The sequence below is a fragment of the Thunnus thynnus genome, chromosome 20, assembly GCF_963924715.1.
Source record: "Thunnus thynnus chromosome 20, fThuThy2.1, whole genome shotgun sequence".
In the NCBI taxonomy this organism is placed as follows: domain Eukaryota; kingdom Metazoa; phylum Chordata; class Actinopteri; order Scombriformes; family Scombridae; genus Thunnus; species Thunnus thynnus.
The window spans coordinates 9836911-9855820 of record NC_089536.1 but is presented as its reverse complement, the minus strand read 5'-3'; the positions used below and the strand labels follow the sequence as shown (position 1 = coordinate 9855820).

At 40.1% G+C, this 18910-nt stretch overlaps 1 protein-coding gene across 1 annotated transcript in view; it reads left to right on the top strand.

The window, feature by feature from the left end:
- Positions 1-3803: 3803 nt before the first annotated feature.
- Positions 3804-18910, top strand: part of prkcea (protein kinase C, epsilon a) — a 41252-nt gene continuing 26145 nt past the window's right edge. Inside the window, exon 1 of the mRNA XM_067575575.1 lies at positions 3804-5058. Coding sequence (XP_067431676.1) covers positions 4714-5058 — 345 coding nt within the window. The 5' untranslated portion in view covers positions 3804-4713. The remainder of the gene's footprint in view (positions 5059-18910) is intronic.

Genomic DNA, 18910 nt, shown 5'->3' with positions numbered 1-18910 from the left:
TGCCAACAATTATACCATGAAACATCTGTAACTGGTGTGTAAACAGTTAATGAATGGTTGATAACAGACTTACATGGCTGCAATCATATTTAATAATATGATTACGCACATGAACAAACTCTTAGAGTGTGTCAATAATAATTTATTAACTGTTAAGACACATGTAGCCTACAAATGACTCAAGGTGGGTGTAAAACTTTATAAATGTGTCCATTAAGTGAGTCTTTTTTTTAGAGCTGTAAGCTTTGATCAATGATTTTTGTTAATCTATAATGTTAATGGTAAAAAAATACGTTTGGTCAACAATGCTGAGACTGGTTTCTTTATAACTTAAATTTTGGTTTTGGACGCTTTTAGTGTTTTGCTTGTTCCTCCTACGTTTTTGTCAAGTTTTTTTTTTATTGACTTATACAAAAAGGTATGATTTGAAACTCTACTGTATGTCCATATGTTGGACCTTGTGGAGGGATGTCATTGTGGAGTTAAGACAAGTCAAGTTTATTTGTATAGAACATTTCAACAACAAGGCAATTCAAAGTGCTTTACATAAAACATTAAAAACATTGAGACAAAGTGCGAAAAATCCACAGTATAAAACGACATTTAAATACAATTAAAATAATTATTAAAGAGTTAAGAGAATACAAAATAAAAAATAAGCTAAAACAGAATAAGACAGATAAAGTTAAGAAAATTAAGAACAAAACAAAACAAAAGCTTAAAGAAAAGTCCCACAGTAACAGATTTTCATTTCAGTGACCTTTGAGTGCCACATAACTGCTGACGAGGACTCTCTCACTGCCTGTCATGTGCTTCATGTTGTGAGCGACACATTTTTCTGGACGACTCCCACCCATCCATGTTCCCACCCATCAATGTTCTCACCCATCCATGTTCCCACCCAACTCTGGAAACGTCTGCACAGCACTGCAGTGTGAAGGTAAACTAGCGCCATCCAGTGGTCAAAGATAAGATGGCTCTTATCATAATTGTTCCAGTTGCATTTTCACTTCTGTTATTGTTATTCAACCACAGACAAAACAAGTTATAAAGATGATGAATTCAGCGGAATTGACGCAACAGGATATACGTCTATTAAATACTTTAATAACGGCATTCAATGGCGTTAGGTGCCACTGTAATATTGCAACTGTATCGTTAATTCTTTTTTGTAAACTTGTTTTAACAACTTTATCTGTGGCTCCCGATTGTTGCCAGCATGACTTGCCTAATGTGTGTTTTGTCCTCTTCAGTGATACTGCGGCGGAGAGTTTCTTTGTGTCACAATCACTCGCAAAAATCCACTTTTGACCACAGTTGAAGCCGTAATCTACGAGGAGCACTTGAACATAGCGTTCCGTGACGTCACGTCCCGGAAGCGCTATGATCCCGGCGATACGTCTCGAGAGCCAGCAGGTGGCGGAGCTGCTCCTTTCCTCCTTTTCTTTTCTTTTCTTTTCTTTTCTTTTCTTTTCTTTTCTTTTCTTCATTTTCTATTTTCTTCTCTTTATTTCTCTCCTCTCTTCTTTTATTCTCTCTTCTTTTCTCTTTGTCCATGTGAATGATCCAAGAAGAAAACTGGTTTTTGGGGGCACTTAAGGCCAGAATCATGAGTGTAAGAGATGTTTTATACGTAGAATAAACTCAGATTTTACATGGAAATAAAGTGTCATCAAGTTAGACCCCTTCTACTACTGTAAATAACACCAGACTGCTTTATTTTACTGTGATTACTCTGTAAGACTTTAACAGTGACGTAAACCTAACAGCCAGGTATAGCAATGTCCTGTTTATTGTAAATCCTGCAGGCCAAACATTATAAATTAGTTAATGAGCTCCCTTTTGCATTCTCAAGTACTATTGACCTGCCAATAGCTTGAAAAAAAAAATCTAAATGTTCACAAAATCAAAATTTTTCTTAACACAAATCTTGTTGTGGTCAAATTGGTTTTCTGATTACTCAGAAGTTTTGGTTGTTGACAAGCTTCTACATTATGTAGTGTGTGTTTGTGTGTATCAGTTTGATGCGACTCACATCACAGTGCATGATGCAGAATTGCAGTTGCTACGGTGACCCACTTGTCACTCACTGCGACTGTGACCAACCAACCAACAAAGCCACAAAACAACCAGGGATCAGGGTGATGTGTCACATGTCATGTTCATACGTGCAAGTTGCACACAAAGGCAGTTCGTGCACAGTGTGAGTGTGTGTGTTTGTGTAACATATAGAGAGACAGATTGATTGATTTAAATATATAATATTACATTTTTTTTAGGAGACATGGTTGTAATGAGAGCAAATGGAGCACATAGAGCAGTGAATAAAAAGTGTTTTAAATTCAATGTTATAGTACAATATGTTAAATTAACATTTACTGTTGTCAGTGCATTCTCTTCTTCCTGTGAAAAAAAGACTTTATATTGAGAATTTTGGTTTTTGTGTCTTTTTGCACAGTCTTCTGATGCTTGTCGTTTGATGTTTCATTGTACATCCTGTGGTGTGACATTAAAAAAAAAAAAAAAAAAACTAGATTAAGACAGAAGAAGGTAGAATAAAATCCAGTAAAATACAATTAAATAAAGAAAAAGAAAAGAATTTCCAGTAAATTGAGGCTAAGCTCTTTGATAAAAGTATGGTTTAGGAAGAGATCTATAAGACGATGCTGTGCAATGATGATAGTACCTGATTATAATCTGTTGACTGGCAATGCAAATTTATTCATTATTTATTCATTTAAATCTCTATTAGCTGTCAAAACACACAACAGCTACTCTTAATGGGATCAACAAGAAAACAAAAAACCTACAGAAATGTCACGTAAATGTATAAATATATTATATATACATATGTACACACAAACATACAGATTAAAACTAAAGAGCAGATAAGATGTGTTAGAAATATAACCAGCCGTACTGCAGCAATAATACAATCATGTTGAAGTATATACTGTATATTGATGTTGTGTGTTGGTGTTGCTGCATTGAAACTGTACAGAAAATGACTTGAAATCAACAACTTAACAGGTACATAGGTGTGTAATAATACAGGTATATAATGTATTATACTAATACAGAGATAGAGCATATTGTAAATATATATATATAATAACATACAGATGTTCCTCCTGAGGAAGTTCTTGCAGTTTGGGCTTTGCCGCCCAAACTGTGGGAGTTTGGGCGGCTTCCTGTTACAGCAACACTCAAAACAGCATCACGCCTCTGTAAAAATCCTTAAAGCAACTTATAGTGTGAAGACACCATATTTTGTCATTGATTATTCATCTCCCCACAATATTTCAGGATACTCAAGCAACTTGTAATACTGTCGTCATAATATTTGTTCTGTCTCCTCAGACTCTCCTCTTCTGTGTGTGTGTGGTCCAAGTATTCCTCAAAAATCAAGTCATCTTAAGATAAATAACTATTTCTAGGGCGAAAACTTGTTTAAAGTTAAGGTAAGTTTAGGATTATGGCTCCAGGAAATGAATGTAAATCAATGTAACGTCCTCTGAAGTGATGGAAACACTACTGTGTGTGTGTGTGTGTGTGTGTGTGTGTGTGTGTTGGCTGTCTGTGACCATGCATAAGGACTGACTGATTGACTGGCTCTACTGGCTGTCTGGACATGGCACACACACACACACACGCGCACACACACACTCAGAGACAGACAGACACACTCTCTCTCTCTCTCTCTCTCTCTCTCTCTCTCTCTCTCTCTCTCTCCCTCTCTTTCCCTATCTCTCTCTCTCATCCGGCGCAAGAGCCCGGCAGCGCGGGTGACGCGTTTTGCGCATTTCCTGCAGCTCGCGCTCACTCACGGATTCAGGAGAGAGGCGACGGGAAACAGGGGGCGCGCGCAAAGACCGAAAGGAGAAGGGGGAGAGAAAAAAACCAACGGGAGCGTAGCACCGTGATGTATTCGGGGTGCTCGTGAGCCCGAAAAAGACTGCATTGGGAGGCAAAAAGGCATTCCTTTCCGAGAGTACGCGCAAATATCGCGTTACCGTGAGGTCGAAGCAAGGAGATTATCCCACAGAGGAGCGAGCGAGCCGCGACGGGCTGGAAACGGAGCACCAATCCCGGATGGCTAGGCGCGGCTGCTCGCGCTCTCTCCCACCCTGACCCAGGAGAGGCACGCAAGGACCGTGGGGAGGCTCCGTGGCTTCAGATGAACCCAAGCGGAGCCCGTTAACCCGCATCGCCACTCACTGACGTTTATATCCCGGCCTGTTTCCGCCGAAACGGGAATCTTGTCTGGCGCACGGGACCGACCATAAACAAACAAGGCAGCTTCTCGGGTGGGAGAGTGTTCTGCAGCCGACCTCTGAAGGGTGTGAGTCTGCCTTAGTACAGCGTTTTTCAGCCCACTGGGGATCCATCAGCTGTACTGTTAGTGTGTGTGTCTGGTGTGTGTGTGTGTGTGTGTGTGTGTGTGTGTGTGTGTGAGTGTGTGTGTGTGGTGTGTGTGTGTGTGTGCATAACACAGTGTTCTGATATGGCTGTACGACACTGAGAGTCCAAGGAGCCAGCGGCATTATGGGATGTAGCAGGACTGTGCAGTGACCCCGCTCATTGGAAGGAAACACTCTGTGTACAGGAGCAGGAACAGGCAGACTAGCCTAAACACACACACACACACACACACACACACACACATTTACACACACACTTACACTAACACACACATCCCAGCAGCCTGCAGCCATGCCTGTGTTCAGTGGCCTGTTGAAGGTGCGAGTGTGTGAGGCGGTGGACTTGAAGCCCACCCCATGGGCCCTGCGTCACGCTGTGGGGAAGAGCGGCTCCTTCTTGCTGGACCCTTACCTTGCTCTGAACCTGGACCAGACTCGGCTGGGCCAGACCGCCACCAGGACCAAGACCAACAGCCCCGCCTGGCACCAGGAGTTCTGCACAGAGGTCCGTGAAGGAAGGAGCCTGGAGCTGTCTGTTTTCCATGATGCGCCCATCGGATACGACGACTTTGTGGCCAACTGCACCATCCAGCTGGAGGACCTGCTGCAGAACGGAACCAGGCACTATGAAGACTGGGTACGTGTTTGATATATGATGGTTTGAGTATGTCTTGATGTCCTGATACCAGGGTTTGCATGTAGATACAACATCTTGCAACATGTGCTTCTGCAGGTGAAATGAAATTTAAACACAGAACCCCTGAAACAAAACAGGATCCCCAGTTTCTGAAACATACAGATGCTGCAACACAACCTACTGTTGCATTGTTGGCCAGTTCAGCATTGCTGAATGGGGAATGTGGTGCATTTTGGCCCCAGTGGCTCCTAAGCGGGTCAATCTGGTCACGTACACAGATACATTTTGGGTGAGTTAAACCCAAACCAAGTAGTTTTAAGCTTACTCACGCAGGAAAGACACCAAATTGTTCATGTCCTGCTTCAAAAAATTCCTTCCTTCCTTGGCACTCTGGGGAGTTAGATGCCTTGCTCATGGGTAGGGATGCACTGATCTGACTTTTTCTCTTCTGTACTACCACTGCTGAGTACTGAATTGTTACCATTGTTCTCTTTTTCCCAAATTTAAAATCTGTGTAACAGCTGCTTCACTGCATGGGACTCACTGGAATAAATAAGACAATATTAAAGTGGGAATAAACAACTTTTTTTGCTTTAACTCATCATCATAAAGTAAATTTTGATCTCACAGTGTAACGGCCATAATAATAATGACACATTTGGCGTTCAGATCGGTTCCCTATAAGCCTCGGTTCCCCTGCTGGGTACGATTTCCTGGGAAAATGAAGGTTTGATTTACGGCACTAAGGAAGTGCGCCAACCAAAAGAGGAAGAGGATAGCGCTTCTGTCTTCCCCGGTAGCTATATTTCATAATAATTAGTTAGGTGGCCAATCTCTTTCTGTTGTCTTATTGCTATATGATAAATGTGGAATATTGCACAGGCAGATCTGATGACACACTACTTATATCTGTGTACGCTGCGTTTTAGTCGCACCTACCTGAATAAACTTGTCTTTTGATTTATAGAGGGCTTAATGAGTGTTTAACGACTTTTCAACCCCGTTAGCTACCGTAGCTAACGAGAAGAGCTAACAGGGTTGAAAAGTCGTCCGTTTCCACTTTAATCTGAATGAGTGTAAACAGTGATTTTTTTTTTATAATGTTATAAATTAAGAAACTGTATTTATTGTCAGTATTGGCCGACACCCAACCACCATAATACGGTCGTTATCGGGGGCTGATACTGATCTGGCAGATCAGATTGGTGATTGTTGTTTATGGAATTTAGAGCGTCTTAATTGTTTGGGCCTTGTGGTCATAAACACCTTACCAAAAATATTCTCTTTAAATGTGAAACCTTTCCATTAATATATTAGATGTCTCTTTTCTGATGATACATTTAGTCTTTACATCATCATCATCACCACCACCACCACCTTCTTTCACTTTGTTTGGCAGCGCAGCAGTGTGTTAGTTAACTGTGAAATCAGTTGCACACGTCGGTTGTCAAACTGCATGTGTGTCTCAATGCTGTTTCTCCACTCCGGTCTTGCTCTTGTTTTTTGCTCTCTGACACGATCATGTAAGTCGTATTTTACTTCTGCACTTCTGTGGCAGAGGCTTCTCGTTTTGCCATTTTTTTTTTTAATCCAGTAGCTTTCCCTCCTCTATCGGTGACACAGGAGCTGTTTGGACTTGTATTAGATCTGATTTGGGCATCTCAGGTCCAGCCTGTAGTCGTCCTTCCTCAATTCCTCACATTCCTCCTTTCTCTTTGGACTAGAAAGGAATAGGAGGTGCCCCTGTCTTTTTCCTTATTAGAATTCAATTTTTAAAGAACAGTGTACATATTGTGAGACTTCATCCCCGACCTGCTTTTATAATTCCTCTGACTGTAGGTTGAGAGATACACATACTGTAACTCAGCTCTGGGAAAGACTGAAATTCCGTTCATTTGTTATGGTTTCTTGTCAAATAATCTCATTTGCGTCAGGACTGTGATGTCGGATCGCCGCATGTACATCTGTATGTAAGGGGGATAAAGAGCTGTTTGTTTTGGGTCGGCAAGTTTTGTCTTCAGCTGTAACATGTGATCTCGTTCCACTTGTACGCTTTGTTTTTTATCTCGTCTCGCTTTACGTTACATGAAAGCCTGATGAAGGTGATGTCAGGACAAGCGTTCTGGGAGCTAAGGACGTGCAATTTAAATAACCACATGTTTGCATTTAGCCCATTAGCAACAAATTACATATACATTACATTACTGCCGACCACTTTCCAGAGCATACTGTGAGTTATTACAATCATTTTCTACCTTCCAGGCAGCCATTGGTGTCAGTTTATACCAGTGCAGAATTAAAATCAACTGACTGAGACTTTACACCTGTTTGAATCTCAACTCTCAATGTTTAATTTATAATATTACAGTATTTATTTGCCAAAATGGCATTTTTTTTGCATGGTAAAGCAGATGTGAGCATGGATTACTTTGAAGACACTCTCTTTAATGTCACAATGGTTTTTTTTAGTTTTTTTTTTATACAGACCCTGCTCTCAGCTGGATTAACATATGACCATGATGTAATGTTAAAAAAAAAGGGGACAAACAAAGGCTCATTGTGAAAATTTACCTATCACAGACTTGAAGCTATAATGAAATGAATAAAAATCAGCAGCAGTCTAGAAGGATGGAAATCTGTATAAAATGTTATTGAATGCTTGTTAATATATATAAATACAATTAAAAGTGTAAATGATTTGTAGTTAATAGACTAAAGCATGCGAAACCAAACAGTATGGACCATTAGGAGGGGTTTAATTGATGTGTGGTTATGTAACCTTATACTATATCAGCATACATTGGCGTATAAATAGTCAGACACGCACACACACACACACACACACACACACCTCGTCCCCCAGCCATCCAGGGTAAGGTCAGCGCGTATGGATCACTCTGTCGATCGACCACATCCCATTGATCAGACAGCCGGCTCGTCAATACTTCTGCCTCACAGCGACACACTACCCCCCCCCCCCCCCCACCACCACCACCACCACCACCCCCCCCCACTTCCCCTCCATCCTCCTCCCTGCATTACTCCATTACTTCTGCTTCCTGTTTCTCCCTCATCCTCTCTCATCTTCCTTACACTTATGCTCCTACATTAATTTACTCTTCAGTCTCCAGTGGGGAGTGACGGATGTGAAGTTCAGACTCAATAAGGAGATGGAGGGAAGTATAATATAGATGGTAATAGGTTGTCAGAGTAGTATCGATGAAGTTTTTCTCTTCAACATTTTGCTCATTTGTGAGTGATTTCTCGCTACATACTGTGTTTTTCAAAGTAAGATACATGATTTAAGAATAAAAAGGGACCAGAAAATGATTGCTGGCGTTAAAGACATTACAATAAAAACAGTTTTAATCTTTTACCACAAGCACTAATGTAAAACATTCACAGACTGCATCTAAGTTAAATGAATATGCACATTTAATATATGTATTGATAGATCAGACTGAGGCCATTAAAAAAAAAAAAAAATCCAATAAAACATAACAGTGTAATAAACAGGGCAGACAAACTACTAATTAGTTCTAATAATTTGTGGATTATTTTTGTGATTAATTGATTGATTGTTTAGCCCATTAAAAGTCACACAACAGTGGAAAATGCCCATCACAATTTCTAACCACCATTAAAAATCTAAAAGCTGTTCAATTTATAATGATATAAAGCAGCAAATCTGGTATTTAATACGCCGAATTAGCCAAAAATGGACATCCTCATTTAGTTGCTCAATTGAATTTCCAGATAATATCCTAAATCATGAAATATATTATGTCTGCAACTAAAGATGATTTTTGTTTTTGAATCTGTTGATTATTTTAGCCTATAAAATGTCCTAAAATAGTAGAAAATAATCATCACAGCTCCACAAAGCTCAAGGTGGCATCTTCAAATTGCTTGTTTTATCCAAACAACAGGCTGAAACTAAAATATATTGTATTTATGATGAAATAAAACAGAGAAAAAACAGAAAATGTTCACATCTGAGAAGCTGGAACCAGAGAATGTTTTGGTATTTTTTAAGATTGAAATCAAAATAGTTTTGACGTGCTCTCCTTAGATTTTAATTTAATTAATTTATGAATCGACTACTTGTCTAAGCACTAATAATAAACTTTATTTATGTTAAGTGCTTTCCAAAACCCAGAGGAAGAACTCCTGGAAGTCAAGACATGTGAAACTAAAACTCCCAAAAAAGCTTTTAATGGGAAAAATGAAAGACACTTGGTAAGGATCATGACAGAAAGCAGAACAGTGATGTCAGTTAAACATGGAAAATGTACAATAATAAAAATAAGAGTCTAACTAAATGGCCGTTCAGATGAACATGAGGCTTCGGCTCCGTCTTTCTCACTTCCTCCACCCTTCTGCCGCCTCACTCATCTCCTCTCATTATCTTCCTCTGTCTCGCTGTCTTGTCTCAGCACCACTAGTCTCATCCTCTCTGCTTCCTGTTCTCTTTTGTCTTCCACCACCCCTCCATCCATCTCTCTGGTGGAGCCGAGCGCTGTGGGCCGGGTTCCTGCTCGGCTCCGCTGGTGAAATATTAACCAGGCTTTGATGCTTATTAATTGTCCCACTCAGTAATTGAGATGCTCTGTGGAGCCCATCCCCATGGTGACAATGACAGCCCGTCCCCTTGGTGACAGCCTCTCACCCACAGAAACACCAGAGAGAGAGAGAGAAACGGGTAGGTGAGAGTTGGGGGGGAGATGGAGGGTGGAGGTGGGTAAGAAGAGAGGGAAAAACAACGAAGAACGGTGCCTCGGTGGTTCTTTGAGAAGTCAGAATAATGTAAATTCAAGGCCTTCAAAGGTAGAGAAACAGTTTCAAAGGTAGAGAAAAGGTTTCTTTGTGCTTCATGGCCACTCGTTAAAAGAAAATTCCATTTTACTCACCAGCATTATTGTAGAGATTGTGTTTGCAGGTACTCAGCTCAACACAACATTACAGCAATGTCTCCTGGGCAAACCAAAATCAAGCCTGAGACAGGTTTAAACAAGTTTAACTCAGTTATCTAAACTGTTTATCTGACAGCAAAAAGCGAAAGTTTTGAGGTTGAGGTCAAAGCCATAATATCACTAGTTGCAGTAAAAGCTGTGGACCAAAATGTGCCTATAATCATTCATCACAATGTGGAGCTACTCCTTAGATCAACATTAACACAGTGTACCTGTTGGGGTGCACACAGTTAAGGGTAGTATTTGCATTTTATGTGAGCAGTCATATGAATCCAAATCCTGTTCTCATGCTACATACGGTAGTTTATGTTTTCTGTACATTACCTCTTGTATAAACATTTGAACATAAAGCACATTGGGTTTATTTGTAGTGAAATGTGTTATATAAATAAAAATTGGCTTGCTTCGCCTTCGTATAGAGGTGAACCACATACCGCTGTAAACAACACTGTCTGTACATTCCTGTGGTAACTATGGTATGTCAGCAGCTGTGCAATGCAAAGGATGATTACAATGGACCATTTGGCTCAAATCTTTCACCTTTCGCTTCAAAATAAGCAGTTTAGGTTACATTTGGCTGCTTTCACAGATGTTATTGTAAATATTTATGTGGAGTCCCTGCAATGAAGCTGATGAGTTATATTTGGTATAAATATGAATATAAAAATAGGCCAAACCTATTATAGTAGCATCCAGAATATAAATATAAAAAGCTGTAGGCAGACTATGAAAAATTAACAGAGCGACTTCGACTGTCTCGGCCAAAATGATCTTGGTAGTTACTGAAGTCAAATGAAATGTTTTATGACGTTAAAATTGTGACAGATGTGTCACGTTTTGTTGTTTGGCTGCCGCTTTAATGGTTTTCTGTTGGCACCTTTTACAAAACTGATGTAACCAACTGCAGACTGAAATCTCTTTTTCCCCTCCATCCGCCATGATTCAATAAGTAGGGAGGAGGGAACATGATCACATGAAAGAGCCACAAATGAGCCAAAAACAAACACCCCTCTTCCCATATCATCTGGTGTTGTGTTGTATATAACCTTACATACATAATATGTATAACCACATTTATATTAAATATTGATAGAGGACTTAGAAGTAAAGGAAGACATTGTCTGGCAGCCATGAGTTGGTCTTTTAAACAATATTTTATAGTGTATTTTTGACCGGTCATTATCTTTTATTGTCCTGATAAGAAAAGCTGATGTGCACACTAGCCACGTAATAAATCAGACGACCAGTAGCCACATGTTAATAACATCAGTTGCTTTAACACATAAGTGTGTTAGAGAGATTAGGGCTAAATATGAGGCAGTTTGTTCTGTCAGTAAACACAGACTGGAGATAAATTATTCTTGGGCCAGCTTAAAACGTTTCCAAGCAGACCTAACACAATAACAATCACTTCATGTATATGCATTTTTCTTGCTCTGTTGTTTTATATTAATATTTATTATGATCTAAACAAAGGATCTTCAGGATTGTGGTAGTCATTGCTAGATATTATGACACCCATGCATACTGTATGTCAACAGTGTTGTAATTTACAAAATGTGTTCATTTTTTTCACCATATCTGCTAAATTAATTGAAATATTATCTGCAGTTATGACTCCTGTTAGGAAAATAATAAATAAAAAGATGGAAATAGGCTGTTTTCATCCACTTTATTTCTAAAATTAGTCTTAAAAGCAGTTCCAGGTTGCACTGAAAGATGTAAAAACTCTTAAATCTTAAGGTTTTTGAAATTGGCATACCCAGGGACGAGACAGACAGAGAGAGAAAGCAGAGGAAGGTGGAAACAGAAGGGATATGGGGAGGAGAGAAGGGCAAGGCTGTGCAAAAGAGGAAATTTGTGATGAAGGAGGGAAGGAGAGAGAGAGAGAGAGAGAGAGGAGGAGATGAGGTGTAGAAGTAAGCTCTGTGTACATGTAAATATTTCAGGCTCGAGGTCGAGAGCTGTGAGGCTGCTGGAAGCTTCTGTGGACTCGAGTCAAGAGACACGATGACAGTGTAATGTTTTCTCACAGGGACAAGGGCCACTTCAGATGTCACCCAGCCACTGTTTGACACTTTGAAGCATCAATGCACATATATAAACACACACACAAACACACACACACGCTCACACGCTCACACGCTCACACTTACCACAGCCAGGATTAATGACTGAAAGACAGCCAATCATTGCCCTATTTTTCAATATCATTAAAACAGTTTTAATGATTTTTTATTTTACACAATTGTACAAAAACATCTAAACTATGTGAGTTAGCATTTTCTAAACAAAAATACTAAAATAAAATCTAACATATCACTTTTATTACTACTTTACAAGAAAACTATTCTTACTTGGGGTTCACACATTACGTCAAGATGGTGACCCTTTATTGCCAGACTTGTAATGACACTAGATATTAAGCCTAAATAAGCTATTTTTAACGGGCTACATATTTGTTGTGGTTCAACAATAAGTGAAGCCAGATACAACTGTGTAGCCATCTTGATAGTGTTGACCTTTGAAGAAACGAAGAACCAGAGAGTCCAAAATGGAGGAGGCTAATGTAACTTATTAGCCGTGTTGCACCGTTTCGCTTTTATTTAACCTACAATTTATCAGAGTTTAAACTGCTTCACAAAAAAAGGCATGGTTTACAGACGGTTATGAGACAGGAGTTGATTGTACAAATACTTTTTCTTTTCTTTTTTTACTCTTCTGAATAAAATGTATGAACTTGTCCTGTTAGCTCAGTTGCTAATAAGCTTGCTAACTACTGAATGAAATGATCTACAATGCTAAGAACAAAATGTCAGTGGGGAGTTAATGACACACTGAGTTTAGAGAGTTATTAGATGCATTTTCATTTACTGTTTTCACATTTTCAATTTGCATCTAAAAGCTGAGTGGAAATGCAGAAAATTTGAAAAAATCTCCAAATATCGCAAGGAGGAGCAAAATGGAAACACACGTAGAGAATATATCATGATGTACATGAAGATTGTGACTTAAACGTCCACTGAAGAGATAAAAAAAAAAAAAAAAAAGCTGCAGACGAAAACATCAGATCTGTATGGAACTAGGAGATGACTGTGACGCTCCTCCAATTAATACATGAAACTAACTTAAATGCCGTGTTTCTATCATGTTTTCTACATTGTTGTTCATCATTTGATGTTTCACTGGCGCTCTTTTGATTACGTCTTCTTGTTGCGTTGCTGGTTGGCCTCTTAACTGGAAAATTAGCACCAACTTTTTATCCGTACAACCCAGCTCTTGATATTCGCCAGCATCAATTTTAATCTTTTGCCAATTTTCTGGAAATTCGGCTTAAATTTGTGCTACATTTGGATGGAAACCTAGTTGACCAGTGCTAGCCAGTGCTAGCTAGTTTTCTAGCTAGCTTTAGTTTTTTTAGCTAACTTTCCCTCATGAAATGGCCAAATCAACAGACTGCTTGTAACTTGGACCAATTATCACATTTCATGTCGTGGTAACATTCAGCAAGAATTCAGACAATGCAGTCAGGTGGAAGAACAAAAATGAATTCCCAAATGTTCCCAACTTGCATTCAATCAGTCAGAAGAATACAAGTTGACGCGCTGATCAGACAGCAAAGATGGACATAATCTAACTGAAACATAAAAATGGACACTTTGGAAGTTAAACTATATTTTTATGTTAGGGACTAGCTTGACCCTGGCTTGGTTAGCATGTTAGCCATTAGCTTGCTGGTTACAGTAGTAGATGAACATTGCTGTGCCATTTTCTGGTATGATTTGGCCTTTACGGTATTTTTTTTTTTTTTTACCTTGAAGAATACCAAGCTTAAATTGAAAATATCACCCATTACCATTGTAGCATTGCACGTTTGAGTAAGTGGATTGTGTCACCTTAATCCTCGACCCCGCCTTCCCGCTTTTCTGTTTTCAACATGTGATTCTGATCATCCTTGAGGTCACAGCAGTATTGTCACTGGCCCTTTCATTTTCCGACCACCAGACTCCATTCCCTCACCGTGGTAAGTTGCCGGACAATTACATCATGGGCTCCACCCCTTGGTGTCCTGCTGGTTAAGTAGGACAGACTGGACTTAAGATGCGCTGTTGCTACAGTGACAATACACACACACACACACACACACACACACACACAAAGACAAGCACGGTGCTCTGCCCACTGATGCCAAATCAGGTCAACCTTTGGTGTGTGTGATTGTGTGTGTGTGTGTGTGTGTATGCTGGAGGGTGTTTCGTCCATGTTCTCAGTGAAAGAGAAGAAACGGGAGGATGTTTGAGAGCTCTGGGACGGCAGGTGACACGCACGCTGTTCGTCCCCTCTGTCTTTTTGTGACCTCAGGAGAGTGTCTATTTTTATATGTTCCCAAAAAAAAAAGATGCACTTCAAACAACTTTTATTCTAGCCATGGACAGAGTAGAAATGAAACACGCACTCTGTACTGTCATGTCATTTTCAGACATGTAGTTAGCAGCTAGCTCGCTAGTTAACGAGTGTAAACGGCAGCTGGATAATGAACAGTAGTTGGAATCTTCCAGTTTGACCATTAAGTGCATCATATCAGTGTCTCAAGCTTATCACATTAAAAGGTCTGAATCAGGACCTGGTACTCGAGGCCTTGAAGCTGCTCATCCTGTCAGTTTTAACGTTATCATTAGAGGATGTCAGTCAGATATCAGTACTGTGAGCTATGTCAGTTTATCATTATTACAATGTAGTTATTGGACATGTACAGTACGGTATGTAGCTGTTACCAATAGATATAGCATGTGTGTCAATGTAATTAGTATATTTAAAAATATATGCTTTCTTTTTACTGGCAAAGTTAACTTTTCTCTGACTAGTTTGAAAAAGAAGGACATCAACAACAAGCAACTGTATCTTCTTTATCTGATAGTTTTCATGGAAAGAGATGCTTATGATTGTGCTCGATACACACTGATCTCATTTGAGTCGATCACCAACAGAGAGCTGAAGTCATGACGTCACGTAAGCCAGCTAGCCTCTACCCCACTAGCTTCTGTAACTCAGTGCAATCCCTCATTCAGCGTTTCTTTCATCGGTTCTTTATGAAGAAATTAAACGCATTCCTGGGGTTTGCTTTCCATATTCTAAGACGAATTGGCAGAACTCGCTTTTAGAAGTTGAAACCTTCACCATTTTCAGTTAAACAATTTATTTTTTAGCATGTGTAAAACTACAGCTCTCATGAAAATTTACTGGTGTGGCAGCGAGGATACTTATGTCATTGTAACTTGGCTTTACTGTGCAAAAGTTGTGTAGATTTTTAGATTCTTATCCCTTATACAATACCATCAGGGAGGTGTCTGATCGGTCCCAAATTTATTCCGCAGCATGACAATGACCCCAAACATAGAGTCGGAGTCATAAAGAGCTATCTTAAGCGACAGGAAGAACAAGGAGTCCTTCAACAGATCCTTTGCCCCCCCCCCCCCCCCTCCCCTCCTCCCCTTCCCCCATCATCGAGTCAGTCTGGGATTACATGAAGAGACAGAAGCAACCTTGAAAAACTGTGCGCTAGGAGAACTGCTGCGGTTTTAAAAAGGCAAAGCGTGCTCAAACCAAATATTGGTTTGATTTAGGTTTCTTTTGTTTACTGAACTCTGTATGAAGTGAATTGATTAATGAAAACTATTCATAGCGTTCTATTTGAAAGCTTCCTCACTTTACTTTTAGTGCCTAAAACTTTGGCACATTACTGTACATATAATTCACCAACTCTGTCTGTTGTCTAAAAACGACCCTCTTTGTCCTGCTGTTATTGCTGATATGTCGGACTTAACCGTGACCCCTCGACTCAGTCATGGTCTGGCCGTGACGTTTAACCTGCGATGATTATATTATCAGATCATTTTTTAGTGCCATCCTTGTCTAAACAAAGAGAGAGGTCAACACTACATACATGTTAAGAAAGGCTCTGCACTAATAGTTATTTATATAACTACAAATGTCACTTTGTCACATTTTGAATGACATTTTCTCACTTCTGGAGCAGAACCTGAAAGTTACGGTTTCACTTCAGCTCTATATACAGAGCTGGAGAGTCACAATTTAAGTCATAATCGCAGTATAAGTCAGAAAAAAAATCGATATTTTCCTCAAATCGGCCAGCCCTTATACAACAGGGCTTCCTTTCCACAGCTTGAGCTGATATAGAGTGTGTTTTCATTTAGACTGATCCAACAGCGCTGACTGATCTTCAGGCTGTCTGCCAGTCCATCTGGATATCACACACTCGCCTTGAATGATTGTGATGTCTAAGACGATTGAACGGACCGAGTGCTTTGATTGAGAACGTCCATTCTTTTAAATCTAACTCTCCACCTTCTACAGTAGTTACTGTACACTACTACTGGACCGACGGACCTGTCACTAGAGCCGGGGTGGAGGGGGGGTTTTGGATGGCAGGCTATGTTGCATGCAAGCACCAAATCTCACCCATCCTCCCTCTCTTCACCACCACCACCACCACCACCACCACACAGCACAGCTCCTCTTACATTATTAGCCGTCTGTGATGTTACATTAAAGATGCATGACTCTCACGCTGTCTCACTCAGCATGGGCCTCCTGTGTATGTGCATGTGTGTGTGTGTGTGTGTGTGTGCGTGCAGGGGGACATGCTTGAGTTGCCGATAGAGAGAAGGACACACATATGCAAACACACACACACACACACACACACATAGGCATGTTATTGTGTGAATGCGGTCGAGCTCCCTCGAAGCCGAAATTTGTTATTTGACAGATGGAAGTGGGAGGTTGTCACTGAGACTAAACGCTCCTGAGAGAGACAGAGAGAGCTGTCTGGTTGGGCAGAGATAGCGAGCTAGATGGACAAAGAGTGGGAGGGGGTTAGCTCCACAGTATTGATATAATGCAAGCTTTGAGTGGCCTGTCTGCTTGGTTGAGTGCTTCTCTGTGCTGCTGCAATATGGTGCGTGTGTGTTTATTCTATCAGGAATGTGTGTGTGTGTGTGTCGTTGTAGCCCGTTTGTATGCGCGGAGATGGAACGAACGCAAAGAGAGTTAAGCTTGTATGTGTGTTTAACGCTAACCTCCCTCTGAAGTCCATTTTAAAATCCCCAGTCACACACACACACACACACACACTGCTTCCTGTGCATGTGTGTGTGTGTGTGTGTGTGAGGGAAAGAGAGAGAGAGAGAGAGAGGGGGCTTGTGAAGTTATCCGTCTCCTTGGCTGTATCAGTGTCCTAATTGGACTAACAAGATTAATGAGGCGAACTAGATTCTCCAGCTCTGTCCTCCCATGTTTTGTTGCCAGGGCGGGGAGCCACACAGTGCACGTGTGTGTGTCTCTACACAGCAGGTTAAATCCAAGTCACGTTACAATTCATTAAACAGGGGTATTGACGTGGATAAAATCTCCTCACACGGTATATGTAATTTTAAAAGTGCTTAAACAATTAGTCGATTAATCAGTTAGTCGGTTGAATTAGTTGGTTGACAGAAAAACTGTTGTGATAATCAATTAATAGTTTTCTCAGGCAAAAAAAGCCAAACATTCACTTCACTTCAGCTTCTCAAATGTATGGTTATTTATTTGATATCATTGTAAACTGAATATTTTTGGGTTTTGGACAATTGGTCGGACAAAACAAGTGTTTTGAAGACATCATTTTATGATTCAGTGCGTTTTCTAGAACATGGAATAACCAAATGAGCCATTTTTGACTAATACATCGAATTAAACACCTGAAAACTCTTGAGCTGATGCTCAATCTTATAAATCCAATGCTGCCGTAAAGCAGTCATGCTCATTGATTTGCATCGTTGCCTGCAATGGCCTAATACAACCATTGATATTTAAACCTGCATCAATTGATCTTTTGGCCACTTGCGGGCAGAGGGACACGCTGGAAGCACAAAATTGACATATTGTCACTTTAAGATGAAACGGTGAATGTGTTAGCAAACAGATACCAGGGAACATTCATTTGGAGTCAAGTTTCTGTCCACTTAATAAACAAAAACTCCAATATTCACTCACTGTTTAGCTTTGTTTTGCTCTCCACCAACTCCTGAGGGAGATGTCTGGCTCTTTAAAAGCCGAATGCTCTACTAAGTTCACAGGCTTTGTCTGTCTGGTGCGGAGCGTTTAATGCACAGTGGGTTTATCAGAGCTTTTCCATCAAAAACAGCTGCCAGATGTGACTGAAAACAAGCAGGCGGGTAAAAAAAACCCGAAACAAAACAATGAGCTAAAAGGCTCTAAAACATTCAAGCTGATAATAAGACACAACAAATGTAAACAGTAGAAACTAGAGCTGCAGCGATTAGTTGATTAATCGATTAATCGTTTCTCAAATGTGAATATTTCCTGGTTTCTATGAAAGTAAACCGAATGTCTTTGAGTTGTGGACTGTTGGTCGAGACGAAAGACATTTGAGGATGTCAAGTTGGTCTTTGGAAAACAGCCGTTTTCCAAATTTTTCTGGCATTTTATAGACGAAACAACTAATCGATTAATCGAGAAAGTTATCGACAGATTAATCAATAAGGAAAATTTGTTGCAGCCCAAATAAAAACTGTTTGAGACTGGTGCACATAAAAAGATAAAAAAAATCTAACAAAACTAATAAAATAGAATAAAATAAAGTAAGAACTAGCTACCTTCCAAAACACTCCCAATGTTCACAGGAGTCTATTTTTAACTCTTTCTCCCGCTGTTCTCCTGTTTGGTCATTTCTCCCATTAATCTCCCTGATTTCATAGTGATACAAATCAAATAAGTGTTTCTCAGTTTCTGTGTGGGATAAGTGTCGTAGTACCTTAACTAGCCCGCCGTCATGGTGTAAAATGTACCAGTAGTGG